General features: G+C 42.4%; 2 protein-coding genes across 2 annotated transcripts; one reads left to right on the top strand and one right to left on the bottom strand.

Moving 5' to 3' along the window:
- Positions 1-524: 524 nt before the first annotated feature.
- atg5 (ATG5 autophagy related 5 homolog (S. cerevisiae)) lies at positions 525-18,620 on the bottom strand. Its single transcript, XM_077599633.1, has 8 exons — positions 18,510-18,620; positions 17,672-17,869; positions 17,463-17,590; positions 16,727-16,805; positions 16,484-16,646; positions 16,319-16,413; positions 4,254-4,371; positions 525-859 (listed from the first exon to the last, which is right to left on the bottom strand). The coding sequence occupies exons 2-8, from the start codon at positions 17,777-17,779 to the stop codon at positions 720-722; spliced, it is 831 nt and encodes a 276-aa protein (XP_077455759.1). The 5' UTR covers positions 17,780-17,869; positions 18,510-18,620; the 3' UTR covers positions 525-719.
- A 176-nt stretch (positions 18,621-18,796) lies between these two features.
- On the top strand, positions 18,797-20,910 carry dctn3 (dynactin 3 (p22)). Its single transcript, XM_077598612.1, has 7 exons — positions 18,797-18,979; positions 19,298-19,382; positions 19,454-19,540; positions 19,624-19,707; positions 19,791-19,849; positions 19,923-19,982; positions 20,344-20,910. The coding sequence occupies exons 1-7, from the start codon at positions 18,878-18,880 to the stop codon at positions 20,428-20,430; spliced, it is 564 nt and encodes a 187-aa protein (XP_077454738.1). The 5' UTR covers positions 18,797-18,877; the 3' UTR covers positions 20,431-20,910.
- Positions 20,911-21,113: the final 203 nt, after the last annotated feature.

Raw genomic sequence — 21,113 nt, 5'->3', positions numbered from 1 at the left:
GACTGTTAGCCTGGTACCCTAGCATCCATGTTTTTGGGATGTGGGACTAGCATTCATGCTAACACATTTTAGACTGTTAGTCTGCTAACCTATCATGCATGTTTTTGGTATATGTGACTAGCATTCACGCTAACGCATTTTAGACTGTTAGCCTGCTAGTCTAGCATCCATGTTTTTGGGATGTAGGACTAGCATTCACGCTAACACATTTTAGACTCTTAGCTAGCTTGCCCAGCATGCGTGTTTTTGGGATGTGGGACTAGACAGACTAGCATTCACGCTAACACATTTTAGACTGTTAGCTTGCTACCCTACCATGCATGTTTTTGGGATGTGGGACTAGCATTCATGCTAACACATTTTAGACTGTTAGCTTGCTACCCTAGCATCAATGTTTTTGGGATGTGGGACTAGCATTCACGCTAACAAATTTTAGACTGTTAGCCAGCTAGCCTAGAATGCATGTTTTTGGGATGTGGGAGGACCCACGGAAGTCTGGGGAGAACATGATTGACACCGTGAAGTATTCCTCCAAAGATGGATTCATTTATTGTCACGCTGTCCTATTCGGTCCTTCGCATCATCGGTGACGGAAAAGGAAAAAAAATGCCGACGGTCGGATTTGGGCAAAGGCTTGACCGACCTGCTGAAAATGGCGTCGCATCGGGTCCAACGGGGGTTGTTGTTTTTTTTGTTTTTTTCCCAGAGGCCTCAGTCAGTCAGTCGGAGGGCGCCGGCAGCACGCAAATGTGCAGGAAGTTGTCCGGGTGGCTCAGGTGCTCGCTCAGCCACTGCAACGGCGTCTCCAGAAGCGGTTCGATGCCGTGGATCAGCACCTGGTAGCGATTGGCCGCTTCGCCTGAAGCGCAAAAAAATGCGGTGGTCAGAAAAAAAAGTGCTCCGCTGATATTTTCACCACAATAAAGATGACTCCATCATTTCTTGACTTATGACTATAGAAAATTGGAGGTTTTAAGAAGTAGGATTAACTTTATTCCATTTGATTTTTTTTTTCCATTATTAATACATTTTTGGAGGTTTTTTTTATTTATTTTTAGCTGTATTGTTTGAATTAGGGCAGCCCAGTGGAAGAGTGGTTAGCGTGTCGGCCTCACGGTGGGGGACCTGGGTTCAAATCCAGGTCGGTCCACCTGTGTAGAGTTTGCATGTTATCCCTGGGCCTTCGTGGCTTTTCTCCGGGTACTCTGGTTTCATCCCAAAAACATGCATGCTAGGATAAATGTTGGCTAAATTGTCACTAGCTATGATTTGAGTTTATGTATATATTTTTATAAATATAACTATTTATTTATCTCATAACTTTTTTCAGGGCTGAATTTCAGCGTGGATTTACACATTTTTATGAACTTTATTAAAAAAAGTTTTTTAATTGATAGATGAAAAAAAATCTCAGAGCAGTAAATTCGCGATAAGTGAGGGATTACTGTAATCATTTTTTGTTGGCGTCATGTTACCATGGTAACCACACAAAGTACAATACATTCCAATGTACGCTACTACATTGTTTACAAAAATTGCGTCCTTGTCTTTTTCAAATGAAGTCGTTGTCTACTAGACGTCCCTTTCATCTGGACGGAGCGTGGAACCGGCAACCGTCACCCCCGGTCGTTTTGCCGACGTCAAATTTTCCAGTTTACGTGGGGGGTCAGCGAACGTGACGCGAGTATCGCCGACCCCGATCAGACGATGAAACCTCCCTCAGAGCGCCGCAGACGCCTTTTTTTTCATACGCATGTACGCACGCAAGATTAGATAGTGGGCGGGGCCTATTCTATGAATGAGTGGGTCACTCCCACTGGAGACAAACACATGGTTTGACTAAGAATCAAGCGGGGGGGTTTTCCCTTGATTTTCCTTCCAAATAAACACGCAAAACAGGAGGAAAAAAGCTTAAAAGAATCCTGCGTGGGCAAAAGCTTGCTCAACAACACACCTGCTTTTTCCAATTGCATGCTGGGAAAGGCAGACTGGAAAGCCCCTCGTTTTCCTTTCAAATGGGCCACAGAAGGGTCTAGCAATTGTTATTAATTAACTAGAAGTTTGGGCGCGATTTTTGAGACTCCAAATTGATTTCTGGTTTTCTACTAGGCTTTAAATACACTTTTTTGGCAAAAAAATAACCCAACAACAACAACAACCGTTATTTCAACATCTGTTGACGCAACTTTCTAGCAAAAACTGTAAAGGAATTCCCTTATTTTAAATAAAAATTGAGTAAGAAAACAAGAATTAAAAATGGCTAAGATATTTGTAAAAATAAATAAATAATAAAAAGTAGAAAGGGCACGTTCTTGTCAAAGCCTATTAAGTCCCGACCTTAGACACAACACACGCCCGCCTCCCATTTGATGTAGGAGACATCAAAGAGAGGCCGAGACCCCCACGTTGGGGGTCTGGGGGCGCTCGAACAATAGCCGCGGCCAAAACCGCCGCCGCCAACACGCTAGCCGCTCGGCCTAATCCAAACAGCGGCGCTATCTTCCATGGGAGGGGGCCCGCCAAGGGACACTTTCACCTTGATCACAAGACCGGGAGACTCCCCCTCAAAGACATCAAAGAGCGAGCGACACCTGAGCGACGCCTTCAAAAAGGGAGTTCGCGGAGGTCCCGGATCGCATCTTTAACATCTGAGCCGCTCGGGAGGAAACGAGATCGACATCGGGAGGGGGGAGGGTGTCAAACTCATCTTTGTCGCGGCTGCTAAATTAGCCTAGGGTGCATGTTTTTTGGGATGTGGGATGACACCGGAGTACTCGGAGAAAATCCACACGAATAACAGGCAAACTCCACACAGTGAGGAGCGACGTGAAATCGAACCCTCGTCCCCAGAACTGCGAGGCCGACGTGTTAACCACTAATCCACCGGGCCGCCGGTTCAATTGCAGCTTCCAGTCAAATTGGATTGGACGTCTATTGCCCTGATGACCCCAGCTTTTCAAGTTCAAATGGACTTGATGCCTATAACTGTCAATAAATATATGCTAATGCTAATAATATTGACGCTACTGGGAAAAGTATAAAGATTTCTCCAATTGTTGCGCATTTTCTCAGGTTTGGACCCCTCAGCTAATAGAGAGATATTGTTCAAGTGACTACCTCCACTTAGTGTTAATGTAATGTTAACTGGATTTACCGTATTTTCTCGCATATAAGCCGTATTTGTGACTAAAAAAAGATAACTGAATGAAGGGTACGGCTTATACGTGCACAAGACCTACTTTACTCTTTTTCACCAATGGGTGTTGGCAAAGTAACATTTACTATTCATTGGTTATTTTCTGTTTTGCAGTAAGAAAACAACCTTTGCTAACTTCCTTATGATATTGACCCTAATCATGTGCTTTTGATTGATAGAGTATCTCAAAAATACCACGTGACTGATGATTTTTCTTCCGTTTTCCCTTCAAAGTAACACATTTGTACTCCCTATTAAAACCATGAATATGGAGGTGAACATTGGGAATCAGGGGGCGGCTTATACGCGAGAAATTCTAAAATTCAACCATTTTAAGGCCATTTTAAGGGTGCGGCTTATACGCGAGAAATTGTCAAATTCAACCATTTTAAGGCCATTTTAAGGGTACGGCTTATACGCGTGGCGGCTTATATGCGAGTTAATACGGTATGCTTCTGTGAATTTTCTTTATTTGCTGCGGGCCAATAAAAAGTAGGCAGCGGGAAGTAAAACGGCAACCGACTGAAAGTGAAAGAGACGGGCGAGGCGAGGCGAGGGGCGTTTGTTTGGGTGTGTGTGGAGTCTACGGCGCGCAGGTGAGTCTCCTGCGGGTCGTGTGTCCCGCCAATCCATTGTGTGCTTATCTACTTCCCCTCCTGAGTGTGTTTAGACTGCCGCTGCTTCCTGTCATCTCCACTTGGGCCACACACACACACACACACACATAAACACACATAAAAAAACACACAGACACACACATCAAAACGCTCGTCCATCTGCATTTCCTCATTATTTACACGAGACAGATGCGTTGCGTTCTCATAAAGTGCACATTTGTGCCGTCTTTAGCATTCCGAGTCTGCGTTGGAGCGCTGTTTTGGGGTCCTAATATGACAGTTTTACGAGGGACAGACTGCGCTTGGGATTGGACGTTGATGGCGCTAGATGAGCCGGCGTTGCGTTCAAAAAAATAAGATAAAAAGGGACTGTTTTTATGTTGGCCGTAGAGTCATTTGCTAGGGATGTAAAGCAATCGATTTAAGGGATATTGACGTACCGTCATGGGGTAATGCTTTGGGGTACGTCTCTTTGAGGAGGTCGCCAAGTGTGTGAGCGTTGCCTTCAGGGGAAACGGGACGGAACTGTTTCTGGATGAAGGGTCGATCGCTCATGGACTGTTGAAAAAAAGATTTTTATTTAAAAAAACAATGATTAAACAACAGTGGTGTCAAACAACACTCATGTGGCGGCCATTGACGGAACTAAACGTCCAATCCATTTTGACTGGAATAAATTTCGATTCGCCCTTTTAGTCAAAATGATTTGGACGTCCGGCGCCATCAATAGAACGACAAGAATACATTAGAATTATTTTGAAATATTCTGACCTCAAAATTGGCCAAATACAAGCCTTTGAATAAAAAATAAATTTTTATTTACCTAAAAAAAAATTCAAACAGCAGATTGAATAAATGCACATTAATATTTCATGTGTAGGCAAGGGGGTCAAGTTAAGTTAAATTAATTTATTAAAATATTTTTTTTATATTGTGCATTATTGTAATGCCAGTAAACACACCAACCCAAATATTAATAAGCGAGTTAGGTTTTTGCTTTCTTCCTATTTATAAGAATATTTTATAAATATTTAGAAACATTCTGACTGCAAAATTGTCAAAATATTTTTTGAAGCATTTGAATGAAAACATATATTTTTTATTTCCCTTAAAACAATATATACAGATATATATATTAATATTGAATGAATGGTTGAGAGGCTCAAGATCAATTCAATTAATTTAGGATTTGATCAGATTTCATATTGCGCATTATTGTAATGTCAGTAAACGCACCAATCCAAATATTAATAAGCGAGTTGGGTTTTTGCTTTCTTCCTATTTATAAGAATATTTTATAAATATTTAGAAACATTATGACTGCAAAATTGTCAAAATATTTTTTTTAAGAATTTGAATGAAAAAAGTTATTTTTCATTTCCCTTAAAACAATATATACATACATATAAATTAATATTTCATGAATAGGTGAGAGGGTCAAGTTGAATTAAATTAATTTAGGATTTGATCAGATATTATATTGCACAAGTTAGTTATCCAATAAAAAAAACTAAAATTTTGAAGTAAAATTTTGGAATACAATTTGAATTGGGTTTTCATCTTGAAAATGTTGATTTTTTTTCTTAATTTTTTAATTTATTGTTTCCTTTTAAGTACCACCGTCGCTAATATTACTTGTAACATTAGTCATTATTATTATTAGTGGCTGCCCATCGTGACGACCTTCCTCGAACCTCACTTCTCCCAAACCAGATTTCTCATCCCGAATTCCGGGACGTCCGACGTCATTGGTCGGCCGTTTGACGTGGCCCTAACCGTAAAAGCGGCTGGGCCGCGGCGCCGCCGGTCGGAGGGAGGGCGCTGATAGGAAGCGGCGCCCTTTTTTTCGCGGCAGATGTGAGAATTCTGGGAGAAGAGACGTTAAAGTCGGCCGGTCTGGAAACCATCAGGCTGGCTGGGCCTCAAGGTCAAATGAATCACCTTGGTCACGCTACGCCGATCGATTCGACGCCAATCTTTCCCTTTTTCGCCAGGGGTGTCCAACACACGGCTCGCGGGGGTGCTATGCCTGACTTTGTAGCTGATCCATACCGCGCGTGAGCTCATGTGTCAATCCCGCCGCTAGACGTCCAATTCATTTTTACTGGGAACGGGCAGGCCAAAATGGAAGCACAAATATTGACATAACATCGACGCTATTCGAAAATACATTTTTGGTTGAGTGGAATTTTCTTGGGTGAGCACCGGTTGCCTCCTTATTGATTTACCGTATTTTCACGACTATTCGGCGCATCGTATATTTAGCCGCAGTGTCAATAACGAGTGCTATTTCTGTATTTTACACACACAAAGGACGCACCGTTTTTAAAGACGCAGTCAGGCATGACATATATATATATATATTATTTATGTGACTGCTGGGATATATAGTCCTTTTGTCAATACAGCCAGGTTGACGGCTGTGATAACTTTGCACTAATAGTACCAATATACTACAACGGCGAACACACTAATTTGGTGCTACATGCACCAAATGCACGCTAAAAACACGTTTTTAAAAAGGCAACGGAAGCAAGACTGAGTTGGGTTGTACTTTATTTAGCCATTTTACAACTTACTCACGTCATCATCACCCACAAAACCATCAAAGTCCTCATTTTTTGTGTCCGAATTGAACAATTGTCCAAATGAGTCATAGAAAACGCAGAGTTTAATACGTTCGTCCAGGCGGCAACAATCCATTCGCAAATAGTAGCTAGCTAGTAGCTAGCGTAACTATTCCAAGGCTGTCTTCCATGGTTCGCAACTGTGTTGATGCCGATCGCCAGGCCACAGTCCATTCGCAAATAGTAGCTAGCTAGTGTTGATGTCGATGTATATAGGCCACAATCCATTGGGTGTATTGACCAAAAAAACTCTATATCCCAGCAGTCACTGCGCAGTACTTTATCTACGGGAAAATAGTAGAGTCGGGGGCTGCTTGCCGTAGTTGTCCTATCGACTGATTTATTTGATTTTATCGTGATAACAATTTTAGTATTGGTCCATATATAAAGCGCACTGGATTATAAGGCGCCCTGTCTATTTTGGAGAAAATTTAAGACTTTTATGTGCGCCTTATAGTCGTGAAAATACGGTATTCATTTTTGGCGCCAAAATATTAGGATAAAGCCTGCGATATATTGTCACAACGCCACACCTAGTGCGACTTATAGTCCGGAAAATACGGCAATGGTCTTTCTTTAACGTGGCGACCAATCCAGGTTGGATGCGACCTCTCCCTAGGAGTCAACTGGGGTGGAATTTAATTACGTGTAAACTGAATGAGGACGGCAGAAGTCGAAAATGATCGGATAGTTTAGCCGGGGACGTCAATCTAAAAGTGATTGATGACACCCTCCCATTGTCGCGGTGGCTTCGGCGTTGGCCCGACGGCACCCTGTCGACACCCAAGCCCAGGTGTCAAACGAGAGCCCGGGCGACACGCGATAGCCACTAATCGGAAGAGCGCTGAAAAGGAAACCAGTGCGCGACGGGCCGGATCCGGTATCGGCACGGTAACGGCACACCGTCCAATGGGCGAAGGTGGCCGAGTTGGCGTGGGAGGCGTCGGAGACCGCGTTCGGGTTTCACAGAAAGATTGAGTCATGCACGACAGTGGCGGATCGAGGGGTGGGCGGAGCAACCCATCGTAATACCCGGTTAGAAATTTAAAATCTCATTAAAATCAGGTGAATGGATCAAGTGGTTAGCAAGTGGGGCTCACAGCTTTGGGGTCCTGGGTTCAAATCCAGGTTGGTCTACCTTTGTGGAGTTTGAATGCGACTGCGTGGGTTTTCTCCGGGTACTCCGGTTTCCTCCCACATTCCAAAAATATGCATGCTAGGCTGATTGGATACTCTAAATTGCCCCTAGCTATGATTGGTTGTTTGTCTCCTCGTGCCCTGCGATTGGCTGACCACCGATTCAGGGTGTACCCCGCCTTAGGCCGAAGTCAGCTGGGATAGGCTCCAGCACCCCCAAGATAAAGCGGTTCAGAAAATGAATGAAATCAGGCGATCAAGCGGTTAGCGGATCGGCCTTGCAGTTCTGGGGTCGCAGGTTCAATCCCAGGTGGGGTGCTCTTAGCGCCACCCTTGGAGTGGCAGGCCGACGCCCACCCGAGACTGGGATTAGCCACTCCCGTTTGGGTGACCCCGACGAATGACCCAAATTGGGTTAAATTTTGTCGTTATTGCTTTTTTAATCAGTTGTGGGCGGGGCCAACAGACAATGAGATCACGTGTTGAATCAGGTGTTAACCAGTGGGTGCTCACTGTGTGGAGTTTGTGTGGATTTTCTCTGGGAAATACAAAAAAACTATGCTAAGCTAGCTGGCTAACACTGTGTTGGAGTAACAGGGAGAGTGCGTTAAGTGACAGCGACGTGGATCCAATTTTTTCAAAGGTGGCGAGCCATCAATAATAAAAGCGTCGGGCGGCTATTGTTTTCCCAGGTGACAAAGACACTTTCTTTTGAGGCGCCGTGACACCTTAGCTGTCGGAAAGGCGCGCTCGCTCTCACTGGATGAAAAGAGCGCCGCAACTCAACACGTCGGCTAATTGTCGGCCGACGGGATTCAATCGGGCTAAGTGACGTCCCAAGAATGGCGGAGGGAGGATGCGGCTGCCCGACAATGTTTTCTTTCCACTCCTGAGCGCGTCCATTTGGGAATTAAAATTCCACCTGCTTTGTTCGAATGGCATGCTCGTTCGTCTATGCCGGTTTGATCCGCACTTTTGGGACTGTTCTAATATTTTAGCCTTTAATATTTTAGCCTTTAATATTTTAGCCTTACTATTTTAGCCTTACTATTTTAGCCTTACTATTTTAGCCTTAATATTTTAGCCTTAATATTTTAGCCTTACTATTTTAGCCTTACTATTTTAGCCTTACTATTTTAGCCTTACTATTTTAGCCTTACTATTTTAGCCTTACTATTTTAGCCTTACTATTTTAGCCTTACTATTTTAGCCTTACTATTTTAGCCTTAATATTTAAGCCTTAATATTTTAGCCTTAATATTTTAGCCTTAATATTTTAGCCTTAATATTTTAGCCTTAATATTTTAGCCTTAATGTTTTAGCGGTAAATGCAAGAAAAGCCGTGCGTAACTGTAAATAAAATGAAACCTAAAAGCTAAGAGTGATGAAATATTAGCATGAAAAAAGGAAAGGCTTAAAAATGACAAAAAGTGCATTCATCTTCCGAAACATATCTTCACAAGGGGGTGCCGGAGCCTATGCCAGCTGACTATGGGTACGATACCTTGAATCAGCAGCCAGCCAATTGCAGGCCACGAGGAAACAAAGGACAACCAATCATAGCAAGGGGCAGTTTCGAGTGTTAGCCAGCTAGCCTAGCATTCATGTTTTTTAAGGGAGGGACCCAGAGAAAACCCACACAAGGAGAATAGGCAAACTCCACACTACAGTAAGGACCCACCTGGGATCGAACCCTGAACCCCAAAACCGTTAGGCCGACACACTCCACTCATCACCGCGCCAATTTCCAAAAAATTAACACAGAATTTTAAAAATATACATTGGAAAACACATCTTTAAAAAAGACAATACACAAAAAGTAGTCCTTAAACAAAAGTGACTACTATGTCAAGTGACTACTACGATATTATAAAAAAAATAATTTAAAAAAATATATGGGCTAGATTGGACTTTTATCACCATCAAAATAGCGGCCCAAACACATCCCACACCAAAACCTCACCATAAATTAACCAACCCTGCCAAATGTATGGGTGTCTATCACCCCCAAAGTTTTTTTAAGCTAGCATGAGCTCAAAAAACATTTTTTAATACGTTCTTCATAAATGGGCACTGACTAATTATAACGCTAAATGGTGCGCGTGATTCAGGTCGGGTTGCATTCGTCGGGAAATTGAACCGACGCCAGCGGGCCGATAAGCATCTGTAAATGCGGTTGACGGGACGAACGCAACACCGCACAGACATGGAACTAATTACGTGGAAACCCAAAATAAAAGCGCGTCCTATTCCTGTTAGCCGCGGGACGGATTTCGACACGTCGGCGCTCGTCCACGGTCTTTACAGTAAGAGCCCTCGTGACGTTCCCGCGACCCATCTACGGCGTGTCGTAATCGCCGGCGTCGTCGTCGTGGTCACCCCGACGGCCCCCGCCGCCCCTCGGCCGGCCGCCACCGGATATCTCGGAGGCAATTAAGACGCATTCCTGCGAGCGAGCGGCTTCCGTCGAAGCGGGCGAGGTGAGCACACGGCTGACGAAATGCTGAGTCACGCGGCGGAAAAGCGGAGGCGTACCTGTCGGGCAGGTCGTATCGCTACGATTTGTTGTTTGGCGGAAAATTCCGGATAATTGCGCCTTTCCAGACATCGGGCGAGATTTTACGGAAGGATGGCGGCCGCCCAAAACCCGTTGGCGTGCGAAAACGTAATCGTGTGACCGTATCGGATATTTTTTTACAATATAATTTTGCTCCGGATTAATCCCAACAATACACTGTAAAACGATTATCGCAATTTTTATACATCAAAATGGACATAAAAGTACATTTATTTCTGAAAATCTCATTCAGCACTAAAGTAAACATGTTTGTGTTTTATGTTTGAACAGTATTTATCATAACATTTTTAGTGCAAACCAGCTTTTGTCCAAAACTGCTTAAATGCAATATTCTAAATATGAAAAAAAACATCTTAAACTATGTATAACACTCAATAATAGGACTTGAAGTTGGAAATAGCGCCCTCCCGCGTCCAAACATGATTACTACATGTACAGAGACTTGCGATACACTTTTTCACCAGTACATTTACTACAAGTGTCGGACAGCTGTCAACTAGTGGACGCGAGTGGAACTGTCGCCAGCTATTGTTTATTTACACCAAAAAAAACACACAAATCAGATGAATTTTAAATCAGCGCAATATAATATCGCAAAATCACCTTTATAGTTTAACATTGAAACGCCTGTAAATAATTTTCGGTGATATTCAAGTATTTTTTCCGCAACCACCAGTGTCAAAGTGGCGGCCAGGGGGCCAAATCTGGCCCGCCGCCTCATTTTGTGTGGCCCAGGAAAGTAAATCACGAGTGCCAACTTTCTGTTTTAGGATCAAATTAAAATGAAGAGTATAGATGTATATTAAATTTCCTGATTTTCCCCCTTTTAAATCAATCATTGTCATTTTTTAATCCATTTTTTCTGCGTTTTTAGTTCAAAAATCATTTTGTAAAATCTAAAAAAAATATATAAAAAGCTCAAATAAACATTGTTTCAGATCTATTAAAAAACTGAATATTCAGGGCTTTTAATCCAGTTCTTTTAATCCATTTATAAAAATAAAAAAATCTAAATATTATATCTAAAATGGTGAACTCAAGTTGACGTTAAAGCGGCCCGCGAACCAACCCGAGTGTGACACCCTTAGTCTAGACTTCCATAACAAAAACTGCTTTTGACGCGAACCCAATCGCCAAAATGGCCTAAACGTTAAAAAATCCCTCTTCCATAAACACATTTTTGAAGAAAAAAACCCTAAGAATAAACCTTTACGTGACAGTTCTCAGGACGCAAACGACTAAATATTTACAAGCCGCCCCCGTTTCCGTCTGGCGACCATTCAGATGTTTCCCCCTCGAAAAAAAACGTGCCGTCCTTTTCCCCGGCGGACGTGCCGTGACGAGACGCGAGCGTGGAGAAAGTGAACGGGGCCCGGACCGCGGAACAAAGGCGCGCGGGCCTCAGAAGTGGCCGCCGATCGCGTTTTGGCGGAGAGACGAGACGAGCGGATTTGGGCAACACATGCTCGGCGTGCGTCTTCAAAGGCAGATTGCGGTCTTTAGTGTAAATAACATGTGCTGCGTTTGATGCCGGCGGAATTAATGACAACGGCGAGTCCAAATAACAGAGGGCTGCCTCGCTTCCGTCTGGCCCGCAGCCGTGGCGTCGTCGCTCGGGACGGCGAGCGACGACGATAAATCACGGCGTTTGAACCGCCATTGACGACTGCTCGTTGAGCATAATGCCGGTGGACGTCCAATCCGTTTAAAAGGGGGAGCCTGGCAGCGAGTGATTGTCTTTTTTTTTTACGTTTGTGGGAGATAATATAACTTTCGTAACGATGGGGAAATATTTTTTATTGTTTTCTTTGACAGCTGTAATGAAGTCATTTGTGGGTGGAGTTTTATTTTATTTTATTTTTTAAATGACAGGATTCGGAGTACAAATAATTTAAAATACTGTCATACCTCTACTTACGAATGCCTCTAGGTAGGAAATTTTCAGGTTACGAAAACGTCAATACATTTCCTATATGCGTGATTTTATTTTGAAATTTTCGCGGATGCACTGCTTCATGCTTGACAATTTCACTGCACTCTACTGGGCTCTCATTGGCTGTTTCACAACAACCCTCCATGTTTTTTTTGACCGTCGTTGTCTGCTTAAACTTATGCTTGGCTAACGTTAGCTCCCTGACCATGTGCACTACAACACGGATATTTTGTATGTTTATTCATTTTGATGGCTTATTAAATAATTTCACTACACTCTGCTGGGCTCTCATTGGCTGTCTCTTATAGTCGTGAAAATACAGTAAGTTGTGGAGATTTTTTTTTAAAATTATTTCTTGACGATGATAAACGTCCACTCACGGTTTATCGCTAGTAAACATTACTTTCTAAATTTAAAAGTTGAAGATAATTTCCTCATCCACTGCCGACTCTCCCGCTTCAAATCGATTGGACCCATTTCGCCATCAGCGGCAGATAACGAGTTAAATTCATAAATCAAACCGCACGAGTCACCCGAGAGCAATTATTAAAAAAACAACAACAACTGGCTGTTTTGAAAAATTCGCCTGTAAATATTTAGCGTCTGTTCTCCAAAACAACGGAAAGTTTGGAGTCACGCGCCGAGAAGTCCTGGCCGGCAGCTTTTTATTTATTCCTTGATTTTTTTTTTACGGCGACGACAAGTGCACTGTCTGAGTGGGCGTGTCCTGGGGGAGGGGGGGGGGGGGGGTCGCTTTAAAGGACTTGGGTTTTACGGCCCCGAGCAAGAATGTTTGTCTAAAGTGCATTAAGAAGCTTTATGGCACACGAGATGAGAGAATAAAGACGGAGACGTCGTGACACGCCGGACGATCAATCACGGCCGACAACAAAGCGTCGCACGCGCATCCCTGGCTGACAGCGTTTTTTTTTTGTTTTTAAGCTCGTGGTCCCGCAGCATGAGAGGCGGGGGCTTTTCCGTGCGCCGCCAACGCTTTTTGCTACGCAATCTGGTTCGCATTTCTCGCTACGATCGGTCGTGACTCTCTGACGACCGCTCGGCGTGAGTAGGATTTAAGATAGAGTTACACAAAGCGGGAGTTGGCCCAAAAAAAAAAAACATATTTTGGGGGGGGGAGGAGACTTTCACTTGAATCGGTTTTCGTGCTTACTTTTTTGTTTGAGGAGTACCGTATTTACTCGCGTATTAGCCGCCTTCGCGTATAAGCCGTAGCCTTAAAATGGTTGAATTTGACAATTTCTCGCATATAAGCCGCCCCCTGATTCACAATTTTCACCTCCATATTCATGGTTTTAATAGGGAGTACAAATGAGTTATTTTGAAGGGAAAATCTTAAGAAAAATCATCACACGTGGTATTTCTGAGATACTACCGTATTTTCACGACTATAAGACGCACATAAAAGTCTGAAATGTTCTCCAAAATAGACAGGGCGCCTTATAATCCAGTGCGCTTTATATATGGACCAATACTAAAATTGTTATCACGATAAAATCAAATAAATCAGTCGATAGGACAACTACGGCAAACAGCCCCCGACTCTACTATTTTCCCGTAGATAAAGTACTGCGCAGTGACTGCTGGGATATATAGTTTTTTTTGTCAATACACCCAATGGATTGTGGACTGGCAATCGGCATCAACACTAGCTAGCTACTATTTTCGAATGGATTGTGGCCTGGCGATCGGCATCAACACAGTTGCGAACCATGGAAGACAGCCTTGGAATAGTTACACTAGCTACTAGCTAGCTACTATTTGCGAATGGATTGTGGCCGCCTGGACGAACATATTAAAGTGAGCGTTTTCGATGACTCATTTGGACAATTGTTCAATTCGGACACAGAAAATGAGGACTTTGATGGTTTTGTGGGTGATGATTTCGTGAGTACATTGTAAAATGGCTAAATAAAGTACAGCCCAACTCAGTCTTGCTTCCGTTGCCTTTTTAAAAACGTGTTATTAGCGTGCGGGTGTAGCGTACATTTGGTGCATGTAGCACCAAATGAGTGTGTTCGCCGTTGTAGTATATTGATACTATTAGTGCAAAGTTATCACAGCCGTCAATCTGGGTGTATTGACAAAAGGACTATATACTATATATCCCAGCAGTCACTGCACACTGGAAATAGCGTCTGGGGCTGCTTCCGTAGACAGCGCTATTATGGTTTGATAATCATCCATATATAATATATATATGCCATGCCTGGCTGCATCTAAAAGAACGGTGCATCCTTTGTGTGTGTAAAATACAGAAATAGCACTCGTTATTGACGCTGCGGCCAAAAATACGATGCGCCGAATAGTCGTGAAAATACGGTATATAAATCGACTGCTGGATTGGACATTCCTATAAGTGTTGCCGGCACGTAGACAAATTCAAAAAGGAAGTCAGGTGAGCAGTACAACCAGGAAGTGAGTCCATAGTGGTCTCGTTTGTAAGATGGCGGCACCCTGAGCGAGCAATGGCAGGCACAAGTGAGTTTTCTCACGGTTTATTTTTTTCTAGACGTTAAAATTAATTTTGTCAAGCGTTTTATCGGTTTATATTTTCTCTATTTTGAAATAAATGAGCGTATCGGCCGCATTATGGCATTTTGTGCATGTCAAGTTGAATTTGTGCGCATATAAGCCGTACCCTGGATTGAGTCATCATTTTTTTGAGCGACAAATACGGCATATATGTGAGAAAATACAGTACTTTGGTGTAGAGAAAGACCTGTAATTTGTTCCCTTGGTTCTCAGGTTTCGTTTATGCCATGTCATGTTTTCCGGTCACGAGGTCGGCCGCTTATTCGTCATTTAGGGACTTTTCACCTGAGTCAGGAGCCGAGTGCGGAGGCGGCGGCGGCGGATTTACGGCCTATGATGGAAGCTCCTCACTTAATAGAAACCAACTCGTGTTTTTTCAAGGCGGCGATGGGGCATTTACGACAGCGTCGGAAACAAAGGGGCCGTGTTTGTTGTCGGAGGAAGTCACGCCCGGCTTGCACAAGAGGATACGTGTTTAAAAACGTATGCCAAAAAGCTGTGTTGCTCATATGTAAAGAAAGGGGATTGTTTAAGCTGTGATGAAACTGACACGAGCTTTTGATTGGCTCTCTGGCGCCATCTAGAGAGGGGCTGCCCAAACTCTTTCCCAAAAATAATAATAATAATAATTTAATTAGTAATATTTTTTACAAAATATTTGGACTACTGAAAAAGACTTTAAAATAAAGTTTATTTGTTTATTACGTTGATTTCACCCCTGGGCTAATGGTAAAGCACTGTTTAAGCAACTAGCTCCATCTAGTGCTAAAGCTGAGAATTGCAACAGAAGCGACTAGCTCTATCTAGTGTTTAAGCTGATTAGTGCAACAGAATGTAGACTGATTTTAAGCTTTTTGTGTGGGCTGCTTTTGTTAGTTTTCTTCTTTAAAGCATTTACCGTATTTTCTCGACTATAAGCCGCACATAAAAGTCTTAAATTTTCTCCCAAATAGACAGGGCGCCTTATAATCCAGTGCGCTTTATATATGGACCAATACTAAAATGGTTATCACGATAAAATCAAATAAATCAGTGGATAGGGTACACCATCCTCTACAGCTCTCACAATTACGGCAAGCAGCCCCCGACCGACTACTATTTTCCCCGTAGAAAAAGTACTGCGCAGTGACTGCTGGGATATGTACTTCTTTTGTCAATACACCCAATGGATTGTGGCCTGGACATCGACATCAACACAGCTTTACGAAGCGCGGAAGGCAGCGCCGGAATAGTTACGCTAGCTACTAGCTAGCTACTATTTGCGAATGGATTGTGGGCGCCTGGACGAACGTATAAAACTCAGCGTTTTCGATGACTCATTTGGACAATTGTTCAATTGGGACACAGAAAATGAGGACTTTGATGGATTTGTGGGTGATGATGACGTGAGTACATTGTAAAATGGCTAAATAAAGTACAACCCAACTCAGTTTTGCTTCTGTTGCCTTTTTAAAAACGTGTTTTGAGCGTGTGTCCGTATGTTTAAGCTGGTGTATGTTTTGCCCTGCCTGGCTGCGTCTTTAAAAACGGTGCGTCTTGTGTGTGTGTGTGTGTCAAATACAGAAATAGCACTCGTTACTGACACTGCGCCTTTAAATGCGATGCGCCATATAGTCGTGAAAATACGGTATATTCATTTTTTTACGTCAAAAAGATATTTTTGAAATAGTTACTGACCTGGTATATCCTAAAAGGGATGAATCGGAAGCCCGCCTCCTCTGTGGGATACTCCATCAGTTTCCTGTTCATGGCCCAGAACTGCTCAAATTTATCTGATTGGAGAAGAACGTAATCAAGTTGAGTCTGTCCGTGGCATTTGGGAAGGAATTTCAAGTTCCTCACCATTTTGCAGACCCATCCACAGCTGCTTGTGGTCCTTCTTCTGCATGTCGTTGACGACTTGGCTCTTGTGTTTGAGAGCGTCGGCCTCTTTGATGCCAGACATGAAGTGGGCCTCCACAATCGAGCTGGACGAGCAGTGGAGCAGGTCCTGGCTTGGAAAGTTCTGAAAATGTGAAAGGGGCGTTCACGCCGGTGTGGGAAGATCACAATTGAAAAATCAATTTGATGATTTAAAGACTTTACCTTAAAGTGCACCGTGATGCTCCACGGCAAGACAGAGTTGGCGGCGTGGAGGTCAAACAGAACTCCGATTGGATAGTGCCTGGAAATAGAAACAAAATGAGGCTTTTACATCTACTTTTACTGAATTATTAGCATTTACTGAAACTACTACACGTGTCAAAGTGGTGGCCCGGGGGCCAAATCTGGCCCGCCAAATCATTTTGTAAAATCTAAAAATATAGAAAAAAAGCTAAAACAAACATTGTTTTTGATCTATAAAAAAAACCGAAATATTCAAGGGCTTTTAATCCAGTTCTTTTAATCCATTTATTAAAAAAATCTAAATATTATATCTAAAATGGTCCGGCCCACATGAAATCTAGTTGACGTTAACGCGGCCCGCGAACCAACCCAAGTCTGACACCCTTGAACTACTGAGACTATAATGTACTAGTAATGTAATAGTTTTGTTTGACCATACTACCACCCTGTGGACAATTGCGGTATTTAAAAAAGGTCCCCTGACAGCAAAAAAGTCCAAAAATCACAACTAAAAAAGCTCAAGGCATAACACTGGGTGACCCAATTTATTCGCTATATATCTATATTCCTGTAGAATAATGCGTGTTTAAACTATTTGTTTGCAACCTTATTTTGATGCTGCACAGCTGATTTGTAAACAGGACACAAAAATATGCGAGCGAGTGAGATCTCCCTTTCACATATAGACTCCCTTCTTACAACGCAGTTCTCTTACCATTTCAGTGGCGTCCCTTCGTATTCGAACCACATCTCGCCTGCATCCTCGGCCCGCATCACTTTGAGGAAGTGCTTCTTCACTTTGTCGGTGACTAACGTCAGGTAGCTGACCCTGGGCAACAGCAGCTGTGGGAAAAATGTGGCTCTAGATGATTCATCTATCCGAATAGACCTAAGATGACGTCGGGTGACCAATGTAGGACGTACGTAATAAGGCTCAGCTTCCCTCTCCGTCACTTCGTCCTGATTGAGGGTGAAGCAAGCGGGGATGCGGCCGAACCAGACGTCTCTTAGCACGTCTTTGTCATCTGCCATGTTGCTGCTGATCTTCTCCCCTCTCCCAGTGGCTCATAAAGACTGGACGACTCTCCGGTTGAAGTCGGACGTCCAGAAGTACGCAGATTCCTGATGTAAATAACACAGAGAAGCACATTAGGAACTACTATTAAAAGAGTACTCTACGTGAACATGTTCTAGAGCAGGGGTGGCCAAATCCGTTCCTCAAGGGCCATTTATCCAGTCTGTTTTCCATATCTCCCTTCTCTAGTACCCCTGAATCAAATGATCAACTCATCAGCAAGCTGCCCAGAAGCATCATACCGATCCTGATTATTTGATTGAGGTGTGTTGGTGGATGGAGACATGGAAAACAGACTGGATTGAGGACCTCGTGGTCCAGAGTCTGGCAACCTCTGTCCTAGAGAAATTGTTCATTGGCAGGTCATTTTGTTGGTAAATGCATTAGAACGTAAATATTTAAAAGACGTCAACATATCCGTAATAAAACAGAAATAATTTGGTGATGAAAATGCGCCTTCGGTTAAATTTTACCTCTCTTATTACACCTAATATGCACCAAAACAACAAACAGTGCAGACAAACAAACTGACGTCAACATGACAGCTAACTAGTTAGCACGCCGAGTGGAAACGCAACACGGAAGTATACTGAAATAACACATACACGTGACAAGCTTGACTTTTACAATTCTTTTCACGAGAAATGCTGATATTCCATGCGTGTGTGGAAAAGTTGAAAAACCTACTTTAGCTTGATTTTCGGTCAAGTGAAAGGAAAGAAGGGTGAAGTGTTTAGCCGATGTTGTCATGCCCAGCTACAAGCCAGCCGAAGAAGACTGCGTGGACAACAGCGACCCCTGCACAATGTAACGTAAATGCAATTTTGAAGAAGAAAAAAAATAATTTATCTAAATAAAAATATTTTGGGAAATTTATACACAATAATGATTTATTTAAAGCTATCTGGAGTAAAATATTTAAGGTTTTGAATTGAATATTACCAAACATATGAAAACGTCATCAACACGCGTCCCAGCTCGACGTACTTAAAATACGTAGCCCGTTGGGTGGTGTTGTTTTGGCCACCGAATTAAGGGGGAGAAAAGCTGCGAAAATGGACAAGAAAGATGTGATAGATAACGTGGAAACGCGCCTTCATGCGTTGGAGAACCACATCTATGGAGAAAAAAGAAATAAAAATGCCAAACCGTTAAAGGTTAGTCTTTATTTATAGGTGTGGTCGAGCTAATGCGCTAACCTAGGAAAGCTAACGATAGCCTATTTTCGTATCACAGCACAGGACACTGCTATCATTTAGATTCATTCATCCCTGAAAGTGTTTAAATGAATGTCACTGAGTAGATTCTCTTATAAATACCTACTTTTAGTCACTTTAGTGAGATTTTGGATGATAAAAACTAAGTGGACACTCATGTAGCTTAAGGCAACCGATGGTGTCATATGATCCAGCCATTATAGTGACGTTTTTGTGTGGGTTCTGCATGCTTTTGAGTTAATATCTTCATTTTGTCAGTGTGGAGAGGCTCTAGCCAGAATCCAGGCCGGCTTGACTAACACGGCCAACAAAAGGGAGCGAGTCAAGATTCTTCACAAGAAGAGTGAGTCAAACATTACAAACCACTTTAAAATGATGATTTTTTTTTTATATCATAACTGTCTTTGTGTGCAGTTGAGGACCTGATGAAGTACTTGGACCCCCAATTCACCGACCACATTACTGTCCCCGACACCATGAAATTGGAGTTCATCCTCGCCGGTGATGAATAACATAATTCGAGCATGTGAAGAAATATTTTAACTGACGGGCATATATATGTATATTGGTGTTTGTGCGCACAGAGGAGGACTTCCTGCTTTCCCAGGCTGCTTTGCTGGAGCAGCTTAGCAACCTGCAGCCCATGCTGGAGAGCACCTACATTCGAGGTTTAGATGTCACACTATTTTATTTATTGAGTGCTTGTTATTTGCGAGGAATCTGTATTTAGGATTTTGACGTGTGCTTCCAGATGTTCCCGAACATGCCACCAAACTTCAGCGGCTCTCCCAAATTCATATTAAACAGCAGGTAAAAGAGCAGTTTCTAGGTTTCTCTTGTTTGGGTTTGACCTTCCAAGACTTAAATACGGACTATTTTTCAGGACCAGGCGGATTCTCAGTCACTGGAAGTCAAGAAGCTTTTTGACGAATACGACAAAATGGTAATTTGGGGTTTGCTTTTATGTAGAAAGTAAGCAATTGTATTAATAACAATGAGCATTTTTGAAATATTCATTAAAACGCTGTAAATATATTGACTGAAGATGGCAAATTTTATTCTTTTTAATTTGATGGATAATTGAATTCAGTCATTTAAATGGTAACAATCTATCAATATGATTATTTTTTTTAAAGGTTGGACATATTTACCTAACGTAATTGTAAAAACGTGAAGAAAATTGACTAATAGCCAGGAATAATGACTACTTTTGACTAAAAGCTTCACAACTCACTTCAACGTAGTTCCCTGGAGGTAATATATTAAAGAATACATTAGTTTAAAGCTTATCTTTGTGTTGCCAGATGTCCTTGCTGTCCAAGCAGTTCACCCAATGGGACAAAACTCTGAGGACGCTGGAGGAGGCCGAGGGAATCAGGCCCGTGGAGTAACTCACCCCCGTGATTGGTCGAAAACCATGTGACGTGACTTTGAGCTTGTGTAGCTTTTTAATTGTAACTGTACAAAGTACGCAAAATGCCAAAGTCATTTTGGAGTTATTGCAGTTGCTAGGCAGAAAACAAAACCAAGTCGTCTGGCTCTTAATTGGTCGTCTTGGGGGATTTTACTCGGTCACCTGCTCCTATTTATTTTTACATGTGCTACTCTTAAAAGCACGTTATTCGATTTTCTCGCATTCCGACTTGTAAGTTAAGTCACAAGACTTTGTGCGCCTGACCTGCGCTTAACGTTTAACTTCCCGTTTGTCTCCTGAGAAGACAACATGACTGCGGTTAATGAAAATGTTAAAAAATAAATAAATACAAATGTTTGTACCAGACTATTCCTGTGGGATTTGGTTCTCAAAATTTGGTTTACATCTTTTTTTTTCATCAGAGGGCCACTTGCTGTAAAATAAAATTGAAAAAATATAGCGTTTTGAAATTGTATTCTTTGGTGTTAACTCATTGGCAGCCATTGACGGTGATAGGTGTCCGATTGCGATTGAAGAGGCATAAGCACATTCCATTATTTATTTGTATTGACACTACTGGAAAAAAAAGCAAAACAAAGGAAAATGTCCAGCATAAAGTTGAGAATATCACCATCAAAATAGCCAAATTCATCACTTTAG

This window comes from Stigmatopora argus, chromosome 4 (genome assembly GCF_051989625.1).
Source record: "Stigmatopora argus isolate UIUO_Sarg chromosome 4, RoL_Sarg_1.0, whole genome shotgun sequence".
Classification (NCBI taxonomy): domain Eukaryota; kingdom Metazoa; phylum Chordata; class Actinopteri; order Syngnathiformes; family Syngnathidae; genus Stigmatopora; species Stigmatopora argus.
Note: the sequence above shows the minus strand (reverse complement) of the source record. Positions and strands in the feature narration are given on the sequence as shown.

What these genes read in the sequence shown, in the direction of transcription:
- atg5 (XM_077599633.1), bottom strand. Translation starts at nt 17,779, where the DNA reads ATGGCAGATGACAAAGACGTGCTAAGAGACGTCTGGTTCGGCCGCATC. An exon ending in GGGAAGCTGAGCCTTATTAC is followed by an intron (nt 17,591 to 17,671) that starts GTACGTCCTACA and finishes TTTTTCCCACAG; the next exon opens with CTGCTGTTGCCCAGGGTCAG. An exon ending in TCCCTTTTAGGATATACCAG is followed by an intron (nt 4,372 to 16,318) that starts GTCAGTAACTAT and finishes TTTTTTCAACAG; the next exon opens with TCCATGAGCGATCGACCCTT.
- dctn3 (XM_077598612.1), top strand. Translation starts at nt 18,878, where the DNA reads ATGGACAAGAAAGATGTGATAGATAACGTGGAAACGCGCCTTCATGCG. An exon ending in CAAGATTCTTCACAAGAAGA is followed by an intron (nt 19,383 to 19,453) that starts GTGAGTCAAACA and finishes CTTTGTGTGCAG; the next exon opens with TTGAGGACCTGATGAAGTAC. An exon ending in AAATTCATATTAAACAGCAG is followed by an intron (nt 19,850 to 19,922) that starts GTAAAAGAGCAG and finishes ACTATTTTTCAG; the next exon opens with GACCAGGCGGATTCTCAGTC.